At 35.0% G+C, this 19,042-nt stretch overlaps 1 protein-coding gene and 1 long non-coding RNA gene across 2 annotated transcripts; one reads left to right on the top strand and one right to left on the bottom strand.

Moving 5' to 3' along the window:
• Nucleotides 1-1,355: 1,355 nt before the first annotated feature.
• LOC149773019 (uncharacterized) lies at nt 1,356-6,118 on the top strand. The gene is made up of 3 exons (XR_016417483.1): nt 1,356-2,136; nt 2,826-3,410; nt 4,227-6,118. It is a non-coding gene; the product is annotated as an uncharacterized LOC149773019 (long non-coding RNA).
• A 114-nt stretch (nt 6,119-6,232) lies between these two features.
• LOC149773018 (phospholipase A2-like) lies at nt 6,233-15,081 on the bottom strand. The gene is made up of 5 exons (XM_089946848.1): nt 14,761-15,081; nt 11,259-11,422; nt 9,995-10,154; nt 8,905-9,078; nt 6,233-6,529 (listed from the first exon to the last, which is right to left on the bottom strand). The coding sequence occupies exons 1-5, from the start codon at nt 14,931-14,933 to the stop codon at nt 6,439-6,441; spliced, it is 762 nt and encodes a 253-aa protein (XP_089802974.1). The 5' UTR covers nt 14,934-15,081; the 3' UTR covers nt 6,233-6,438.
• Nucleotides 15,082-19,042: the final 3,961 nt, after the last annotated feature.

Genomic DNA, 19,042 nt, shown 5'->3' with positions numbered 1-19,042 from the left:
TAATATTGGTTGTCATCCACTACCTTTGTACCCCAAAAATACCAAGCAAAGAAGGATGAATGCGAGAGGGTTGTTTTAATGGGAGGATGTTTGCAAATCATAATAGTTCCACCACTACCCGCATAAATGAATCCTGCTTTATCATGCCTTTAAGTCTGGCTTTGCCCACCCTCCCTTATTATTGTTTGACCTTTACCCCAGAAAAATGAATGTAGATACCTATGCTTGTTTCCTGTCTGTTCTATTTTCACCAATAATAATAATAACTATGACACAAATAAAGGTTTCTGCTCATGCTGAAATTAGGTGAATAGTTTATTGTTTTAAATTGTAAAGGCTAACTACCCGATAGTATTTATGCACTGGGAGTAAATTACTTTCCTTGTCTAGATATACACCGTTTCGTTAATGGATGCTGGTCTATATCAGATTCAAACCCACAACCCATTATTTGTGAATCTGATTTGTAATATTTGTTCATTGTGTAAAGAATGGTATTCTTATTCACAATGTTTACAGAATCATAGAAAGGGATTTTTCGTTTAAAATACCGTTTAATGTTGTCTGTGTAAGGATTTTAGCTTATAAAGGTGCTCTGTTTATACATTTTTATTAGGTATTGAAAGAGAATATTGTGAACCATCACCCAGAAGATAATGCACTATATAGAACCCAAGAGACACCAATCAAAACAGTTAACAGATTATTGTGTGGCATATCCTGCTGTGCATTTCTTTGTCATCGAGTACTTTCCAAGTGTTCCCGAAGATTGTATTGGTATGGTTTTTCCTAAGGTGTCATACCTGATATTAGCATACAAGTAAATATATGAAGACGAAAACTTAGTTATTGCAGAAAACTGCAATATATTGGTAATATGTCAAACTTTATGATCAGCAATAGGTTGCAAAAGTAATGAAAGAGGTTTGATGCATTTGTCAATATTGTTCGAAAATACCCAAGACTGAATGTGTGACTCATATCTAATGCAAAGACACGTACTAGAAAAACATATTTCAAGTTATGCTTTTATTACAGGGACTAGACACACCATCATGCAGTATTGCTGTTCAATGTCAGACTGACATGATACTTAAGAGATCAAAGAGAGTTCAAGTATTAGTGAGAATAAATCGAATTGACTTTGGTAATTATTGTACATATATAACTATTTCAATGAATAAATTAACAACTCACCTCCAGATATTTCAATTCGTCCAATATAGTACTTCTTTCATTGATGCTATGCACGTTTAATGCCGCACTTCACTGATGTAAAGTGACTAAATATTATGTTAACCTCGCCATTGAAAATGAACAAGCGGACGAACCGTAAAACGTTTTATTAACTAAGTTCAGTATCAGCATGTAAGCGTTTGACCCAGTAGACGAAACACTTGTCGTCCTTTTATTACTGAGCAATAATTTGCCTTTATTGATAAACGTGTTCATGTGAATTACTTATCAGTGTAAAAACCATAATGATCAGTATACACGTGTCTCTGATTGCACTTATTTTGCAGGTTGCCAGGTAAATGTCCAGCAAGTAAGCGAAGGAGCAAAGGATTTAAGTTTTAGAGATCCCAACTGATAGTGAAGTGGAGGACACAACAGATAGCTTTGATGAACCTGATAATGGCATTGTTACAGATGTTTATGAAATTGATAATGAGTGTTCCATAATAAGGGATTCGGATGATTCAAGTTACAAACCAATTGCGAGCGACCCGATAGATTCCAGCTGCGAGTCAAATACCCCTCAAAAAGTTAATGTAAAATTCACAACTCCAGCACGTATAAAATGACTTCTGATTTCATAATGCTTTACTATTCTTAATAGTGTTATTAATGGCCTATATAATTCAGAAAGTTTATCCATATACATATTGAACAGGTTATTGTTATGATATAAATTATTCCTAAATACAAAATTTATTATATGTTTCAACAAAGGATTTAATGCTAGAGTTCTAAAAGCGTGTCCCCATTCCATTTTAACTTTCCAGTTGAGAATAACCATCCACCATACTTCTGACTGTGAGAAAGGTGTATGTGCTTGAGGAACAGCAGTTGTGATAATTCCAGACTTGTCGCTACTGCCTTGGACCAGCCTAGTAACAGTGACCCACACATATGGTACTTTAATGAGTTATACAGGAGTCACACACTTTGACAAATCATGGACTTGTAACAGCCATCATTACCTTAGAGACATACCAGCTGGTAACAATATCTTGTCAGAAGCCATCATATTTGCAACTGCAACTCAATCAAAAAATCTTCGGTTGATGCACCACATATGCATAAGTGTTACACTTTTCCACATTTTTATGACCAGTGAGTGTTTCTCACACTTGCTATAGGTATAGAGAGAGCACGAAGGTACATAAGGATCGAGACTTTGGAGATTACATTGTGTTCAGCAGCCAATTGATATCGCTGGGGGTGGTAAATGTGATAGTCCAGTCCACAGTGCAAAGTATGGAGCCAATAATGTGATAGCGGTTAATTTGCATCATGTTCTGGATATTGAGCTGATACAGTTTAGTTTTGTGCTTCTTTACCATTTGGAAATTCAGATATTTATATACCAGAATATTCTGAAAAATCCTCCCATTTTGCTACAGTGCAAAGTTGTTTCTTTACATTTAAGCATTCATACATGTCACTCGTGCAACAAAATGAGCATACTTTTTTAATGTTACTTCTGCAAACGTCCATAATACAAATTTTGGTAAATACATTTTAGCTATGCCTAAGTGATATTCCTAGAAATAAAAGTAATGTTACTTTTGCTCAACATAATATGTTTTTCTCTTTTTCAGAGCAATGAAGTGAAGAGCAGTTATTACATGGAGAAAGAAATTGTTTTACAGCCTTAACACGTATGGGGAACAAATCACATAAGTGACAGGCCAAAAGGTAGAAGTCCTTATTGCTAGACACGACTTCTGTCTATGCAACACACCAAATCTCCGACGTACTTACACCAATGAACGGGTACATAACGTGTATCGATTTGACAATTTGTTCTTCTTCGCTGCTTTTGGACTGTGATTGGAAGGTCGCTGATGACCTTCACAGTAGTGTTCACGTTCCAGTCTCCCTTGAAAATATTAACTCTGCAGTTGATGACGCCATTCCACAAAGGAATATTAAAAGCCGACTGGGCCAAGTTTGAAACATTCTTTAAAACTAGGCTGAATGGGGATACCTTTTGCAACGTTAATGACCCTATTCTGCACATTACTTCTATTTTAATCGAGATTGCAGAAGAATCCATTATTAAGTCCATGCCGAACTGTAAAAGAACCCATAATACATGGTCACTAAAGAATGTAAATAGGCCAGTAGACAGCGCCGAGAAGCACTGAAAAAATGCAGCAATCGACTGACGCCCGAACATGTAAGTAAGTACCGTATTCTCCAGGTCCAAGTTCGCCGCACCATCAAAGAAAGCAAACGAACATCATGTAAGAAATATTTTTCTTCCTTAAGCTCTAGTTCCTCCATTAAGAAAGTTTGGGACACTCTCCGCAAAATAAACGGAAATAGAAAACACAATTCTTTCTGACGTCTGAAATTGAACAATAAAAATTTTAGTTCAGAACGTAACATTGCAAATATTCTTGCTGATATTTCTCGAAAAAATTACTCATCATCTAATTATTCAGAAGCCTTCGGATGATTAAAAGAATTATAAAGAAAACTCACGTTTAAAATTCACATTCAACAACTCGGAAAGTTATAACCAACTGTTCTCACTACTGGAGATTATGGGGGCTTTAAAAACGGCCCATGATATATCATAAACGTCTCATTTATTCTGGAGTTCCGGAAAGAAATAAACATGTATTCTAAGATATAACGTTTATGCTATCACTTTGAGTATTTACATGTAATGTAAATAACGTCGTTCATGCTCAATACCTTTTCATTTTAGTCTTCAATAACACACCATTTATATTTCCCTTTGATCGGAAAGCTTTATAAATTACCCTTGCCATCTTATCGTTTTGCGTTTAACTCTTTGATATTTCTATCGCTGTTCGATAAGAAAAACCTTTAATATCTTTTAAATAATCCTACATATAGCCTTTAGTATGGCGCTAAATAGCCTAACCGTACTGATGTGCCGTAAAAAATACGATCAATCAATCAATCCCTCCCCTCAAGTACAAACACATAAGGGAGCAAATAAATATTTTGAATCTTTTTATTTACAGGTGTGAAGGAGAAGCTAGAACACATAACCAGAGAAAGGGAATATGAGGATATGGAGAAACTAATTCATAGCATTTCGAATAAAAAATACTGGTTCGCAGCTTCAACCGAACCAGGAGATAGGTAACTAAGTGTTTTCAAGTGGCAGTCTGCAGCTAGCCATATCCAAAACAGGCATACACATGAAAATAGTAAGTTTCCGTTCTTTCTGCATTGTTGCTTACCTGAGGACAATGCATGTTACAAATGGTTAAAATCTGGTATGAATTACATTTCATTTTGAACTGGATAATCTTCAAGACCTTTGCAATACTATATTTGGATTGTAATTTCAAATTTCCTGTTTTACTTTTTTAAAAAGACCTTTATTATTAGCTTTCTTTATTTGGGGAAGCTGGTTTTGTTCCTATAAATAACAAATAAGAAGAATTAGCGTATGTTTTGTTATGATTTTTCAGACTACAAACTTATTAATCTCTCTTCAGGTAGAAAGACTTGTGTGATGATTGAAAAGATGTACTGCGTAAGAAGCTAGCAAAAGACATCCAAATATTGTCACTCTTTCACATGATTTTACATTTAGAAGCAGTGTTATTAACAATTTTGTACCAAAAAGAGTGGCCTTTTCCACATTGTAGAATAAGGAACGGGTAAATAATGTGCTAGGTATGAAACTTCATTAAAACTGATGCATTCAAGCATAAACATTTGTGCATATTATCGTTGTTTTTCATACTTTATCGCTCTTTAATAATAAAACTTTTTTGACTATTCTTTTCTCTCAGGTAATTTTTTTGTGACGCTATACAGCCTTACAGTGCTGGTGCGCCAGAAAATCCACAATCATCCAATTAATTTGATCCTCTCGCATGGTATATACTGATTTTCATTCAGGTCGAGGTTTACGCTTAGCAAGAAGAGGATCTGTTAGGCAGGGCTTCTTGCCACCAGAAGTACGACATTTCCGACTCAAGTATTATAAAACACATGCTAATTAATATGCTGATCTTGGTTAATGTTCTAACCACTGACGAAGCCCAATGCTTGAATTGTCATCAAACTTGGTAAATAACATCAATATTGTCATGATGTCTGGTTGTGATCAAACAAAAAAATAGTAATGAGATGATCTTGCATCTAATCGACTAAGCATGTCAGCACACGAATGACTTGATTTCTACACCGAGTTTGATCACAATTGTTGAATCAGCATCTATTATAATGATGTTCGCTGACACTGAGTATGAGTAAGATTGATGATTTTAACCATGTTATATATTAAGTGAGATGCGCACATAGTAAAAATGTGATATTTGATATGATCGGTTGAACGTGTAACTTCTCTAAAGGTTATATTTCTCCTTCGACGTCAACAAGGCTTTCCAAATTTGGTTTCGTATCACATTAAACGTTTTGTATAGTCAAACCCTTGACTGAGTTCAATTTTGAGATAGATTTACGTATAATAAATATGTCATTATCTTTGAAAATATGTTTGTAATGGATAAAACGGATAAAATAAAGGTTGAAAGATAAATTACATAGTTCTTGCATCCCTAAATGAGCCTGCGTAGTGACATGGTTTGCTATTCAGCTAGTCTATTCTAAACTCCTTTATATCATCGACGTCTCCTGAAATTGCTTTTCTTCTTTTTTCTTCATGACATATAACTGCATATGATCATTTAATCTTAAAATATAAGGACTTTATACATAACTCTGCTAACAAAATTTCATTTCAATCACTTTGCCAAAGTCTCTTTCGTCAGGTATCAGTCATTGTCACATATTGACATAAGATGAAGGGGGTATATATGCCGTAGAATTCCTAAAATCAAGTTCCTTATAGTTCCTGCTTAGAATAGTATCTTCCATTAGACATCTTTTGACATTCTCCCTCTAAAGGCAGTCATTCAGTATAAATAATTGTAAAGACAATCGTGTACTAATCATATGTGGGGATCCAAGACTACTGACCTATAGAGAAAATGCTGTAATCTAAATAATCCTCTGTTTGAAAGATTTATTAAGATAATTTAATTTACGACAGAGATAAATATGAATACAGATATGTATTGCAGACTGAAAATATAGTCTTTTGTTGTCAACACAAGTTTAAAGACATGTCGATTGTGATTAATTTGATCCATGGTAAGTTAAAAAAACACTTTTGCCAGCTTCTCTGTCACAGTTGTGGTTGCACATATAGCCGCATCACGAAGGATAACGAAGGTAGCTGTCTTCAAATTTCCAGACTTTCGTTTTGGTAGTATCTGGCTTGTATTCTGCACACTTTCCCCACCATCTAAAAGAGTAGAGAACCTCATTATCTGTTTGCCTATAAGTACGTCTTGGAAAACAAATTATTAGAATCCAAACTAGTTTAGATTTCCATACAAATGCTGTTGCATCATCAACTATTTCCCAAATATGAAGGGTACGTCTGAAGAGTATAGTTATTTACATGCCGTGCATATTTTTGTACTTGCTGTTAGTTTCTCTAAATATTCCTTATGGTCTAATTACTCAGACGCCTTCCGAAGATTAAAACTTCAAAATGAAACTGCATAGTTGAAATTCACATCGAATAACTCTGAAAGTTATAATCAACCGTTTTCACGTTTAAAGATTATAGAATCTAGATTATGAAGCGATTTCGTAAGATATTATCGATCAAAGCACATGCATACATTTGAAAGACAACTACAACAAAATATAATTAAGATTTAAAATTGGGCCTATGCCAACGGTTTCAAATTTTCAAAGTTAAATACGGTATGCATGCATTTCTCCCAATTATGAAGACACCATGACGAATCTAAACTCACGCTGGACAGAACACCTATACCAGTTGTTGAGGAAAGAAAATTTCTAGAATTTATCTTCGACCAAAAATCGGACCTTCATTCCACACATAAAGAACTTGAAAGCTAAATATTTGAAATCTCTAGATTTACTTAAAGTAGTAGCGCACACTGACTGGGGTGCTGATAGAAAAGTCATCCTGAATTTATACAGAATGTTTATTTTGCTCGAAACTGGACAATGGTTACGTTTTTTATGGTTTAGCCAGAAAGTCATATTTAAAGATGCTTGACCCAATTCATCATAAAAGACGAAGACTCGCTCTGGGAGCATTTAAGACTTTCCCATGTGAAAGCCTTCTCAATGAAGCGATCGAACCACCTTTATCACATCTAGAAAAATGCTTTCCGTACAGTAATCTCTCAAATTAAAATCAAACCCTCTGAACCCTGCTTTCTCGGCTATTTTTCAAACCAAATACAAAACCTTATGCGAAAATAAATCAAACGCCATACCTTACTTTGACATTAGAATATTATCCAGCCTTGACATTATAATATATGAATTTTCGAAAACATTTCGAAATTCAGAAAACATCTATCTCCGAAACGCCTCCCTGGCTACTTAAGCATTAAAAAGTACTGTATAAGCTACACGATCGAAAACTCTAATAGAAACCCTTCCATCTTCCACAACTCTTATCATGAACTCCTCACCGAATGTAAAACTACAAATGAATTTATACTGATGGATAAAACAATGGGGAAAAGGCTGATGCAGTCTTTGTTGGTCGAAAACACACAACAAAAGTTCGCTTACTACAGGGTACATCGATATTTTCAGCCGAAATCAAAGCAATAGACCTTGTTCTGCAATATATCGAAACCAAACGTATTTTAAACACCATCATCTTCTCCGACTCAATATCAGAACTTTAGTCACTACACAATAGAAAACTGGAAAATCCATTATTAACCAATATCCTCTTCAAAAATACTGAACTGAGTACCTCCCACAATATAGTATACTGTTGGTTACCCAGCCATAGTGGTATTAAAGGTAATGAAAAAGCAGATCGTATTGCTAAAATAGCCCTATCCATAGAACCATCTGATTTTAAAATACCGTATACTGATTTTAAACCTAGTATCAAAGAGTGTTTATGTCAGAAGTGACAGGCATCGTGGAATGATGCAGTGAATAATAAACTTTACGCCATCAAGCCAACCCTATGAGAATGGACTCCTCCCTACAAAACCTTCTGTTTGGAGGAGGTAGTCATTGCAAGAATTCGAACTGGTGATACATATATAACCCACTCCCACATACTAATAGGCGAAGACCCACCAGAGTGCGTTTCTTGCAATGAACCATTCACTGTTAAGAACTTTATGATAGAGTGTTTCGATCTGCAACGTACGTGCGATCAGTATTACAATGTGCATGACATGAAGGAAGTTTTTGATACAGTGAATGTGACTTTTATTATAGAATTTCTGAAAGAAGTAAACATAAATTCTAAACTATAACTTTTATGCCATCACCTTGAGGAGTTTTATGTACTGTATATATCGTCCCTTATTTTCAATACTGTTTCATCTGTCTTGATTAACATACACCATTTACATCCCCGAAATCGGGAAGCTTTATTTATTACTGTTACCATCTTGTCGTTTTACCTTCAACAATTTGGCTTTATATCGCTGGTCAATACGAAACCTTTTACCACTTTTAAATGATCCTACATATAACCTTTTGTATGGCGCTGGATAGCCTAACAGTGTTGGTGCACGGTAAAAGTAGTTTGAAGAAAGAAGATAAAACGAAAATAGGAAACGACCTAGGTTGAGAAAGTAGCTATCGGATAGATCTTACCCCTGTTTTATGCAGATACGCGGGTAGTCCTGTTGCAGACAGTTTGGACTTATGACGTTGAAGAAGAGTTTCCCCATAGTGTTTGCCGTCGATTTATCTTTTTCGGCGGTCGTAGGCGACTTTGCTGCCGCCACCAAACAATCCCGAAACTTTTCATCGCAATCACAGCCGACTCTTTAACAAGAATGACAATAAGTTTGCTTTAATATTGTATCGTTGATTTCAGCGCGAGTGGTCAGACATTTGTAAGTGGTAATCAATTTTTGTATGCAGGCGCAAACTATTAAAATGACATATGAAATCTATGACAAGTTACATTGAATCTTTAAGACTTCAAACAAGGTACTGGTTTGAAGCTCACACAATTATGATAGTATGATAGTGATGGATATATATTTTTCGTAAAGTTTGATATCGAGCTTGTTTGACGAGAAGCGAATAGTTTATCATGAAGGGTCAAAACGAAGCTTGTACAGACTAAAATACAATCTGTTTAACCCTTTTGCATGCAAGGAGAACAAGTGCAGCAGTAAGAAGGAGTATATTATTATTTGTGTACGTAGTAAATATAGAACCTCATTTATCATAAAATGCCTTTATTAACATTACATATTCCTTCCTTTTATTTTTTATCTTGGATGTCCATAGACTTGAGATACAAGTGAAAACCGTGGAAAACGTAGAACTTGCAAAATAGATAGACCAAATGTGAAACGAAGAGAAGGAGTTGTACTTTAATTGTTTAATTTTATTTACAGATATTCATTGAAATGTATGGATAATGCAATAATATGCGTTGCAATCTGAACATCAAGATCCAATTTAATAAGACGACATAACAAGTAAGAGAAGGAGAGATAACATTTATGCAGTCCCTCATTTGACTTAGAATGACTTCATATGAAATCCACACACCACACATACATGATTGCTTCTTTGCTTGATTCCGTTGTAAATTTGTATGTAGGCCAGGCAGCTATAAGTACACAGAAAATATTATCCGTGGTAAGCTAAGGAATAGAAAATAAAGGCATTCGTATAATTATGTTCGCAGTTGTAATTTAATGCTGCAGTGTCTCTGATAACTTACATCGTATAGAGGGCGTAGTTGAAGAGATTGTATTTAGCCTCAAATGCACTTATGAAGATGTCACATTTGTCATGAGCTCTACAGCACCGATCCGTCTGTATGTATTCTCCAACATCACTGTCATTTTTCGCCCGGTTTCCAATGCCACACCATTTAGTCCCTGCAACATATTTAATATTGAACGACGCATTATTTCTTTCAGATATTGAAGATACTTAAAACAAAATTAGAGACATTTTGATTACGTCGTTTGACTGTTATAATGACACACTCAGCAATCTACTCAGAAAGGGGTGGGTAAGGCAAATAAATTATAGTTTATGATGTACATACTACTGTTTACTTAAACGTTTTTCTCAGTAGATTTTGTACATTCAAAATCTTTTACAGGCCTCACTTTATCAGATGTATCTGCCTTCTAAATCAGAGCAGGCCAGTAACTACCCAGGATTTCTGTGCTGTTTTCCAAGCGTCAAGTATAATCTAATTCGTACTGCTAGGAGGATATCAGCTGACATATTCATAAGAGCTATGCACAATTTAACTACAAAGTGAGTCATGCTGGTTTCTCTGGCAAGCGCATACTTGCGAAGTGCGTGCTTTGTCGAATCATTCCTGTAAAGAATAAACTGCATGTTTAGACTGGAATATGTTTACAACTAATTTGATTTATAATCTTAGAATATTTTCTGCGTGTATCATCAGTCTTTTCCCATTATGGATATATAAGCAACACATAAACACAACATGTAAGTTGTCAGTGCTTTGTAATGCATTATCGTATGACTCAGTTTATTCTACTTATGTAGATAGTATATTTCATTATACGGGGCTTTCAACTTTCAGGTGTACTGGTAGCCAAAACAGATAAAATGCTGAGGATCGCGGACCGCATGAAACATGAACTCTTCCTTATCACCACGTATGCAAATTAATTAAAATGCATATTCTCAATAAGAATGCTAATATGGCCATGGGCCACACAATGTGAAGGACTAGGCCATATGTGGCCGTCAGGTTGGACATGCCTGGTATATATTGACCAGATATCTAACAAATATTTAGCGCTCTTACGCCCCGCGACGAACGTGCTTGGGAGATGGAATGTTACCCTTATCGGTATGTCTGTCTGCTAAAATTTTGTCAGTTTCTTAGTCATTGTGGTGAGGCATCTATGTGATCAAAAATATTGGTTGTGTTTCGACTTTTGGGACTTATTCTAGCAAGCTAGGCCTAACCAGATGGTCGTAATGCACAGGGTTACCTGGAAAAATCACAAACTGTCTTTTCCCTTCAAGTGCCTTAATTATATCAGGTCCATAATGATTGAACTCTATACAGTTTCTCATCAGATCTGCCATTAACTCTTCCGATGCAGTCACAAGAAAGCTTCCAGCTTCTGCCATGTTCGTATCGTACTCAACACTTCTGATCGAATAAAACATTATATGAATATATATATATATATATATATATATATATATATATATATATATATATATATATATATATATATATATATATATATATATATATGGAATTTATAAACTTAATCATTTCTTTCTTAGGAACTTACTAATGTTTTTTCATGAAATATATAACTGTCAGGGTAAATTTTAGTTAAGCGAAAACTAATAGATAATTGGTATTTTGGTATTTAAAATACACTATATTTACCGTTGCACAGTTTTAGTGAGTATTAGATGTTGCTGTCATGCATACGTCTCTTTTGCTACAGTGTAGTTACTCAACACTCATTTATCCAACATTTGTTATACTAACACAGTAGTGTTGAATGAAAGAACATAAAAATTCTTGCTAAACTAGCCTATCTCTATTACCGAATATTTTTAAAATACCATGCACTGAATTTAAACATGGCATTCAGAAACTTTTGTTAGTAAATGGCAGATATAATAGAAGGATCCTCTCAACAACAAGGTACGTGTGATCAAACCAACCTTAGGCTAATGACCTCCATTATAAACTTTCGTAGTCATTGCAAGAATTGGAATTGGTCTCATATATATATATATATATATATATATATATATATATATATATATATATATATCCCACTACACGTTAAAGGGCAAAAACCCAAAACCCCACCTGAATGCGTTTCTTGCAATGAATCATTCACCGGGAAAAACTTTGATGTTTTGTTTCAATCTCCAACCTTCACGAGTTCGTTATGAAGAACTTGTTACAGCAAAGGGGTCTTGCAATTTAAATTTCTTTAAGGCAGTTAACACTTATTCTAAAATGTAGCTTCCGTCCAGCCCTATTTCCTGTGAATATTTTTAGTCAATTAATTATTATCGAATTACCCTTTATACACTCTATTTACATCTCCCTGGATCAGGAACCTATTTATTGACAGTGACACGTGTAATATATAATGAAAACCTATCGAAATTACAAACATTCAATAATAAATACTAAAAATATGTCGTTACAAATACATATCTACATTCTCAAGCACACTCATTAATGCGTATATACACATGCACCTTATATATGTAGATGCATATACCCACACACATGCTTACATAGACCCACATACGTATATGCACATAGTACATAATCACTGCGATATTGTGATAGGCACACACTCGCACATAAACATCCATACTTACATTCATGTATGCATGGCTTTTTATACGAAGAAAGAATACAACACGTTAATTTATGACCTGTAAAATACCACAGAATATGTTTATGGAATCAAATACTTGAGCTCCAATACAAGCTCCTTCGTGTCATCGATATACAAACAGTATTCAACATGCTTTACTAAATATATCTTAAGCACATTATACTTGAATCATAATATTGTAATGCATGTATTGAACAACGAAAAGGCGAATATAACTCTAGGCAGTATTCGTCATGTTATTACATTTGATTAGTGATCTCTGAATACAATTCCCTAGATTTATAACGTCCGTTAGTTTTAGTAGAATGTAATAATTTGAAAAATTTCGACATAATCTGACCTCAACGAAAATCAGAGTTTATATACTTCTGCGAAAATCATAGTTCATATACTTCTTTCTTAGCTGCAAATAAGATAGCCATTCTAAAATAAAGTGAGAATCATCTTCCATCACGTTGCAATAAGCACAAATTCTTTGATTTAATGATGTACTGTGTAGTCTCTTACATCTCCTTGATTCAACAAGTAAAGCATGAGCAGACATTCTTATTTGTAAAGGTATTTTCTAATCACTGTTACTATATCTACACACTCCTTATAACCAAACTTTTGTGGCAAAATCCAAAATAATCTAGCACTTGATGACTCAGCGATTCTAGATTGCCAATGTGGAAATCTGGTCAGATAACCCTTTTTTGTTTAACTAAAGATCAGAAAACCTTTATGACACAAACAGCTTCATCCAGGCCCAAACTATTTCATACATCCCGGACTAACGGTACCCCTTTTTTTCTTTCCACGATATATATATATATATATATATATATATATATATATATATATATATATATATATATATATATATATATATATATATATATATATATATATATATGCAATAACCTGACAATGAACAGTGCGAAACAAGTATCAAGCTAGCCTGAGCGCTTTCGACTCTTTAATGAGTCTTTTTCAAAGGCAAGTACAAAACATAAACAAGACAAACAAATAAAACAGAAAAACGGTTATGTTTGCGAAATTACGTGGCTGTTTCTGCAGGAATTCAACCTTTTTACTTTATTATGTTTCAGCTAGTTTATTTCAGCTTGTTGCTGATACTGGAAAATATTTTGTATTGACCTGGAAATTCATGAGCCATAACGACATGTCTTTTTAATGCTGTTGTGCTGTAAAGAACATAGAATAGAGACATGTTCATGTAAAGGACACGAACTAGAATTGTTGACATTCTGATTGATGTTTATGAAACTTCAAATTACAGTTCAAGTAATGATTGTCTTATAAATATTCATTACCCGAAAAAAAGAATGTAAATTTGTAAACCAAATTTACCAGAATTAGTAGGTACGTTGAAGATCGACTGATTGGCGATTTACTCCGCCATATTTATTTTAAGTCAAGTATAAGGTCACGATGTTCCATGCAGCTTAATTTGTAAATGGACAGAACAAAGAATCTGGGGAAAAATGAAAATAGAGCACTTTTAACATTTGTATGCACATGATTTAATACTTTAAGCCTCGTAAAGTTTGTAATGAAATTCGTTTAAAGTAATGTAGTTAGTATGTGACGATTCGTAATCAACGGGGAATGTAAATACTGTATTAAAAGGAATATTAGATAGTAACAGATATTTAGGGTGATTGACAACACACAAGTTGGTTAAAGATACACAAAAGATATAAATTACATACGAACTATATTTTCGAATCAATTTTACTTTCTTCAAGAAACTAAAAACGTTTACTGTATCAAAAAGTTATTTTATCTGCTGAACACTGCAGTAACGATCTCGTGTAAGTTGGAGATCGAAGCAAACTGGGGTAAAATGGTACGTAGCCAGTAGTGCACTTGGGTGGATCTTCATCCTGTTATATGCACGAGTAGATTATATAAATATTACCGATGGTTCTGTTGGAAGGAGGACGTTCGTCTAAGAGGGTTATGCAACATGGAGCTTATAAACTTTATATAGATTGCATATTACTTCTTTGTTATAGTAAAAATCACATTTTAAGAATAATGCATTATATGAGTATAAATTCTTGCGAATCCAACTCTCTTATTGTTACTGTGTTTGCCTTACCCCTTGTTGTAGACGCTGCATGCAACCGTTGCGCCAACAGAAGGATCACGTGAAATCACCAGGAGCTGTGATCCTGAGCTGAAATACAACATATCCGACCGGGCAATGGATAGTGCTGCATTTTCGATGGAAATTAAGGCAAACAGAAGACCTGCTACTGAAGCAATAGACATCTTGAAATAAATGCTTTCAGAACGATTTTCCACTGCCTGATGGGTTAGTTATCCTCACTGAATAGTCAAGATGTTTTAGACTGATTCAGTGTCATATTTAACTTCGCGGTCGTTATTTTAGCGATAAGTAAGTTAAGTAACTTACATAATACTTGCTTAAACAAACAAAGCAAACAGGATAGTTACCATGATTTACTGCACAAGCGTTTTAAAATTTACAACTGAATTCGAGTTGCCATAAACCAAATAATATATATATGAAGCACTTTCTCTGGTAAATTGTTTCTAGCAAAAACCGACATGCGATCGTTCCTACACTGCTCAGCACATGAAGTTATTATCTTATTCTCCTTTATACACGCCATTTACATCACCTAAAAATAGATAACCTTATTTTGTTTCACCATATCATCGTCTTGTTTTTGTACTTATATCAGTTGTTGGTATTAACCTTTCTGATATATACCTTTTTCTCACACCATCTATAATCGATCGATCAATATGTTGATTGATTGATTGTATTTTCTCGGCGCATCAGCACTGGTAGGCTATTTAGAGCCATACAAAAGGTTGTATGTAGGATTATTTAAAAGTGATAAGAGGCTTTTAATCTACCAGCGATAATAAAATCAAACAGTTCAAAAGCAAACCTCGGACCCGCAGGGGGAATTAAAAGCGGAAGCAATAATAATGTCAGTCGCACTAAATGTACTATTCTCAGGAAATTGTTTTCAAATGATTGTCTCATCACAAAAAAAGAATCTATGTTACTGAGCTGAACCAAACGTGCCGTTAATAAGATATCATCCAAATTTGAGGTTATTTCCTTTTGCTGTCGGGGTGGAGAATAAACAGTATTATATCTACAGATCGCTCCATCTTTATTATTCTACGTTCTGATTTCCAAATTACAAATTATTTAGATCTCTGTCAGAATACAGGCAGCATTTGAAATTGAAGGACAAATTTTAATACTATAATTACGCTATTTATGTTATGCAGTTTTTCTCTAATGCTTATTTGAAATAATTTCATGCACAATTAGATTTCATTTTTTATGGCAGATAAAATAACAATATTTTTGCAAGTTCAAAAACACTAATCTTATGTACACAGCAACAGTTATTGACGTGACGTGCGCGTTAAACCAACAAACGATAAAATATAGCACCTCTTCTTAATGTCATGACAGGGAATCCGATATATACATACATTATGTACATTTACAGTAATTATACCTATATTTATACATTAAAATGTCAATATCCCGATGATTCGCTTCTACAGATTACATCCGTAATCTTTTAAATTTATACTTGCTACAATGTACATGCATTTTAAATGAATTTAATTAGACAAGCAGTAAGCCAACATCGAACAGAGTGGCTGAATTCAAAATGAGCACAGTCGAATATAATCTCATACAATTATAATTACAGGGTTTTCAGAATTAAATAATTTTGTTAAAAAAAACTTATGGAAATGTGATTTGGATAGTGTGAGATACAACGAGAGAACGTATATTTTTACATCAGATTGTTGCCATGTGTGTGCAATTTGTCATATATAAATCTCTAGCTAAGCAAGCATGCTTAAAGAATGATAATCGACCGATCAAAGCACTATGTAACCGACATAATTAATTGTCAACAATCAATCAAAGGTGATATAACGTGTGACTAAAGTTACTGGCACAACCATGAAAAGAATCTATGTCAGCTGAGTTTACTTTACGTACTTCTGACATTATTTTTGCTTTCTCTCTTAATTCCCCCTGCGGATCCGGGTCTCTTTTGATACCACCGTTACCCATACAGTCTATCCCTTTAGCGTTCCCTTTCCCAATTCTTAGAAGACTTCATAGAAGGCGGTGGCTTAATGGGTTAATCGGGAGGTAATTTTACCGACTGAGTATATCATTAGAGATGAATCGTGAGGTGATTTTACCTACTGAGTATAACATATGTTTATCCCTGACACTTCATAAGTCTCCCCTTGTTGGGACCCGATGTGGGCGGGGGACACGGGTGCTGAATTTTAGCAAACCGACATGGATAATTCAAACCAAAATCAACACAAACGAACGAAACCTTTATCGGATTTGGATGACGAACCATGTAGTGTGGAGTCATTCCCACGCTTCGTGGTGATACAATAAAAAGATGCTTCAAGACCGCTTCTATACAGTCTCCGTTTTTTACAGGATAAATCGCCACCCCAAAAAAGTGTAAAAAAGTTAAATACGGGCTCCCTTCTGGTTGAGTGTGAGCAACGAGGACAAACAGAAAATATCCAGAAAATGAAACATTCTTTGATATTCCACTAACCTCATTCGCTCACACACCACTCAATACGTCGAAAGGCGTGATTCGCTGTCCTGACTTGGTTGGAGTCAGCGACACAGATATCATCGAAGAGATGAAAAAATGAAGGTGTCACTACATTCCGTAGTTAAACGTAAACGTAACAACGTATTGCAGGACACCAACAGCAATATACTCACCTTCAACAAACCATGTGTACCCAGAGTAGTCAAAGTTGGCTTTTTGCAAGTTAACGTCGAGATATACATACGGAACCCATTTCGATGCTGTAAGTGTCAATAATTTGGCCATCATGAAGACAAGTGCTCCAAACGTCAAGTATGTGGAGACCATTCTCATCGGGAATCCGAGTGTAGAGCTGCTCCGCATTGCGTAAACTGTGGCAAGGAGCACCACAATAATTCCAAGGATTGTGAAACATGGAAGCAAGAGAAGGAAATATAAATGGTAAAGTACACTTCACCATCAAGCTCTACCACACAACATTACCAAGCACAGAAAAACACGGCATCTCATAGCGTCATCCATTTAAAAACACGGCATCTCATAGCGTCATCCATTTAAAAACACGGCATCTCATAGCGTCATCCATTTAAACACAAACAGATGATCCCATAAAACTCTAAAATAGGTTTGGAGACATTGAGGACATGGTTGCAGAAGAAACTGCTCCATGTGCTCAAGGTTTCTCCAGACCTACCACCAACAAATTTATCCCAGTACTTCCTCCAGCAAAATAACCCCATAGACAGCCCCCGCGAAAGGTCTAACCTAGCTACACAATCTCCACTTTAAACATATAATAAAGAATACCAACATACAATTGAACTGCCGAGTCCTTAAAGCCAACTACAATGATATTATTCTGCTTATAAACGAACATTATTCTGCAGTAGTGTGCCTTTAGGAAACATTCTTGAAAGATACGGATAACATCACACTTAAAAACAACTACTTTTATAACAGCTACTTTCAAAATGATGACAGGACCTCTGAAGGAGTTTCTGTTCTTGTGAACAATAAGGCCCCTCATAGCGTCATCCATTTAAACACAAAATTGCAAGCCATTGCTGCAAGCGTCACTCTACATCGAGTGATTACCTTTTGTTATATTTTCATACCACCAAACACATCGACCTGTTATCAAGTGAATAAGAGAAAACTATTCAACAACTGCCTGTGCCATTTCTTCTACTCGGCAATTTTATAGTCCATATCATTTTATAGGGATCAAATATTATACGTGACAGAAGACAAATAGTAGAAGACTTCATTTCCAGACACGATTTGTGTCTATATAACACCAAATCTCCGACGTAAATACATACATGAACAGATACAGACACGCGCATCAATTTGCCTATTTCTTCTCTTTTGCACTATGATTGGAAGGTCGCTGATGACCTTCACAGCAGTAGTCACTTTCCAGTCTATTTTTAAAATGTTCACTCTACAATTTATGATGCAATGCCACAATGGAATTTAAAGAAGGTCGACTGGGCCAAGCTTGAAACACTTTGTACACGTAGGCTTAACTGGGATACCGTTTCAAACGACAATGTCCCTATTCAATATTTAAATTTTGTCTGAATCGAGATTGCAGCAGAATCCATTCCCATGATCTCACCGAACTGTAAAAGAACCCAAAAACCGTGGTTCACCAACGAATGTAAAGAAGCCATTAAACAGCACCGAGAAGCACTGAGAAAATTTAATAATCGACTAACGCCCGAACATTTAACTAAGTACCGTATTCTTGGGGCCAAAGCTCTCCCCACGATTAAA

This window comes from Sinohyriopsis cumingii, unplaced genomic scaffold, assembly GCF_028554795.1.
Source record: "Sinohyriopsis cumingii isolate HCF-2022 unplaced genomic scaffold, ASM2855479v2 utg000913l, whole genome shotgun sequence".
Taxonomy (NCBI): Eukaryota; Metazoa; Mollusca; class Bivalvia; order Unionida; family Unionidae; genus Sinohyriopsis; species Sinohyriopsis cumingii.
The sequence above is the reverse complement of the archived record's forward strand: the minus strand, read 5'-3'. Positions and strand labels throughout refer to the sequence as shown.

Excerpts from the sequence above, each read along its gene's own strand:
- LOC149773018 (XM_089946848.1), bottom strand. The coding sequence starts at position 14,933 with ATGTCTATTGCTTCAGTAGCAGGTCTTCTGTTTGCCTTAATTTCCATC. Across the intron at positions 9,079-9,994 it reads AACTACGCCCTCTATACGAT|AGTCGGCTGTGATTGCGATG; the intron begins GTAAGTTATCAG and ends TTCTTGTTAAAG. Across the intron at positions 6,530-8,904 it reads CGTATCTGCATAAAACAGGG|ATGGTGGGGAAAGTGTGCAG; the intron begins GTAAGATCTATC and ends CTACTCTTTTAG.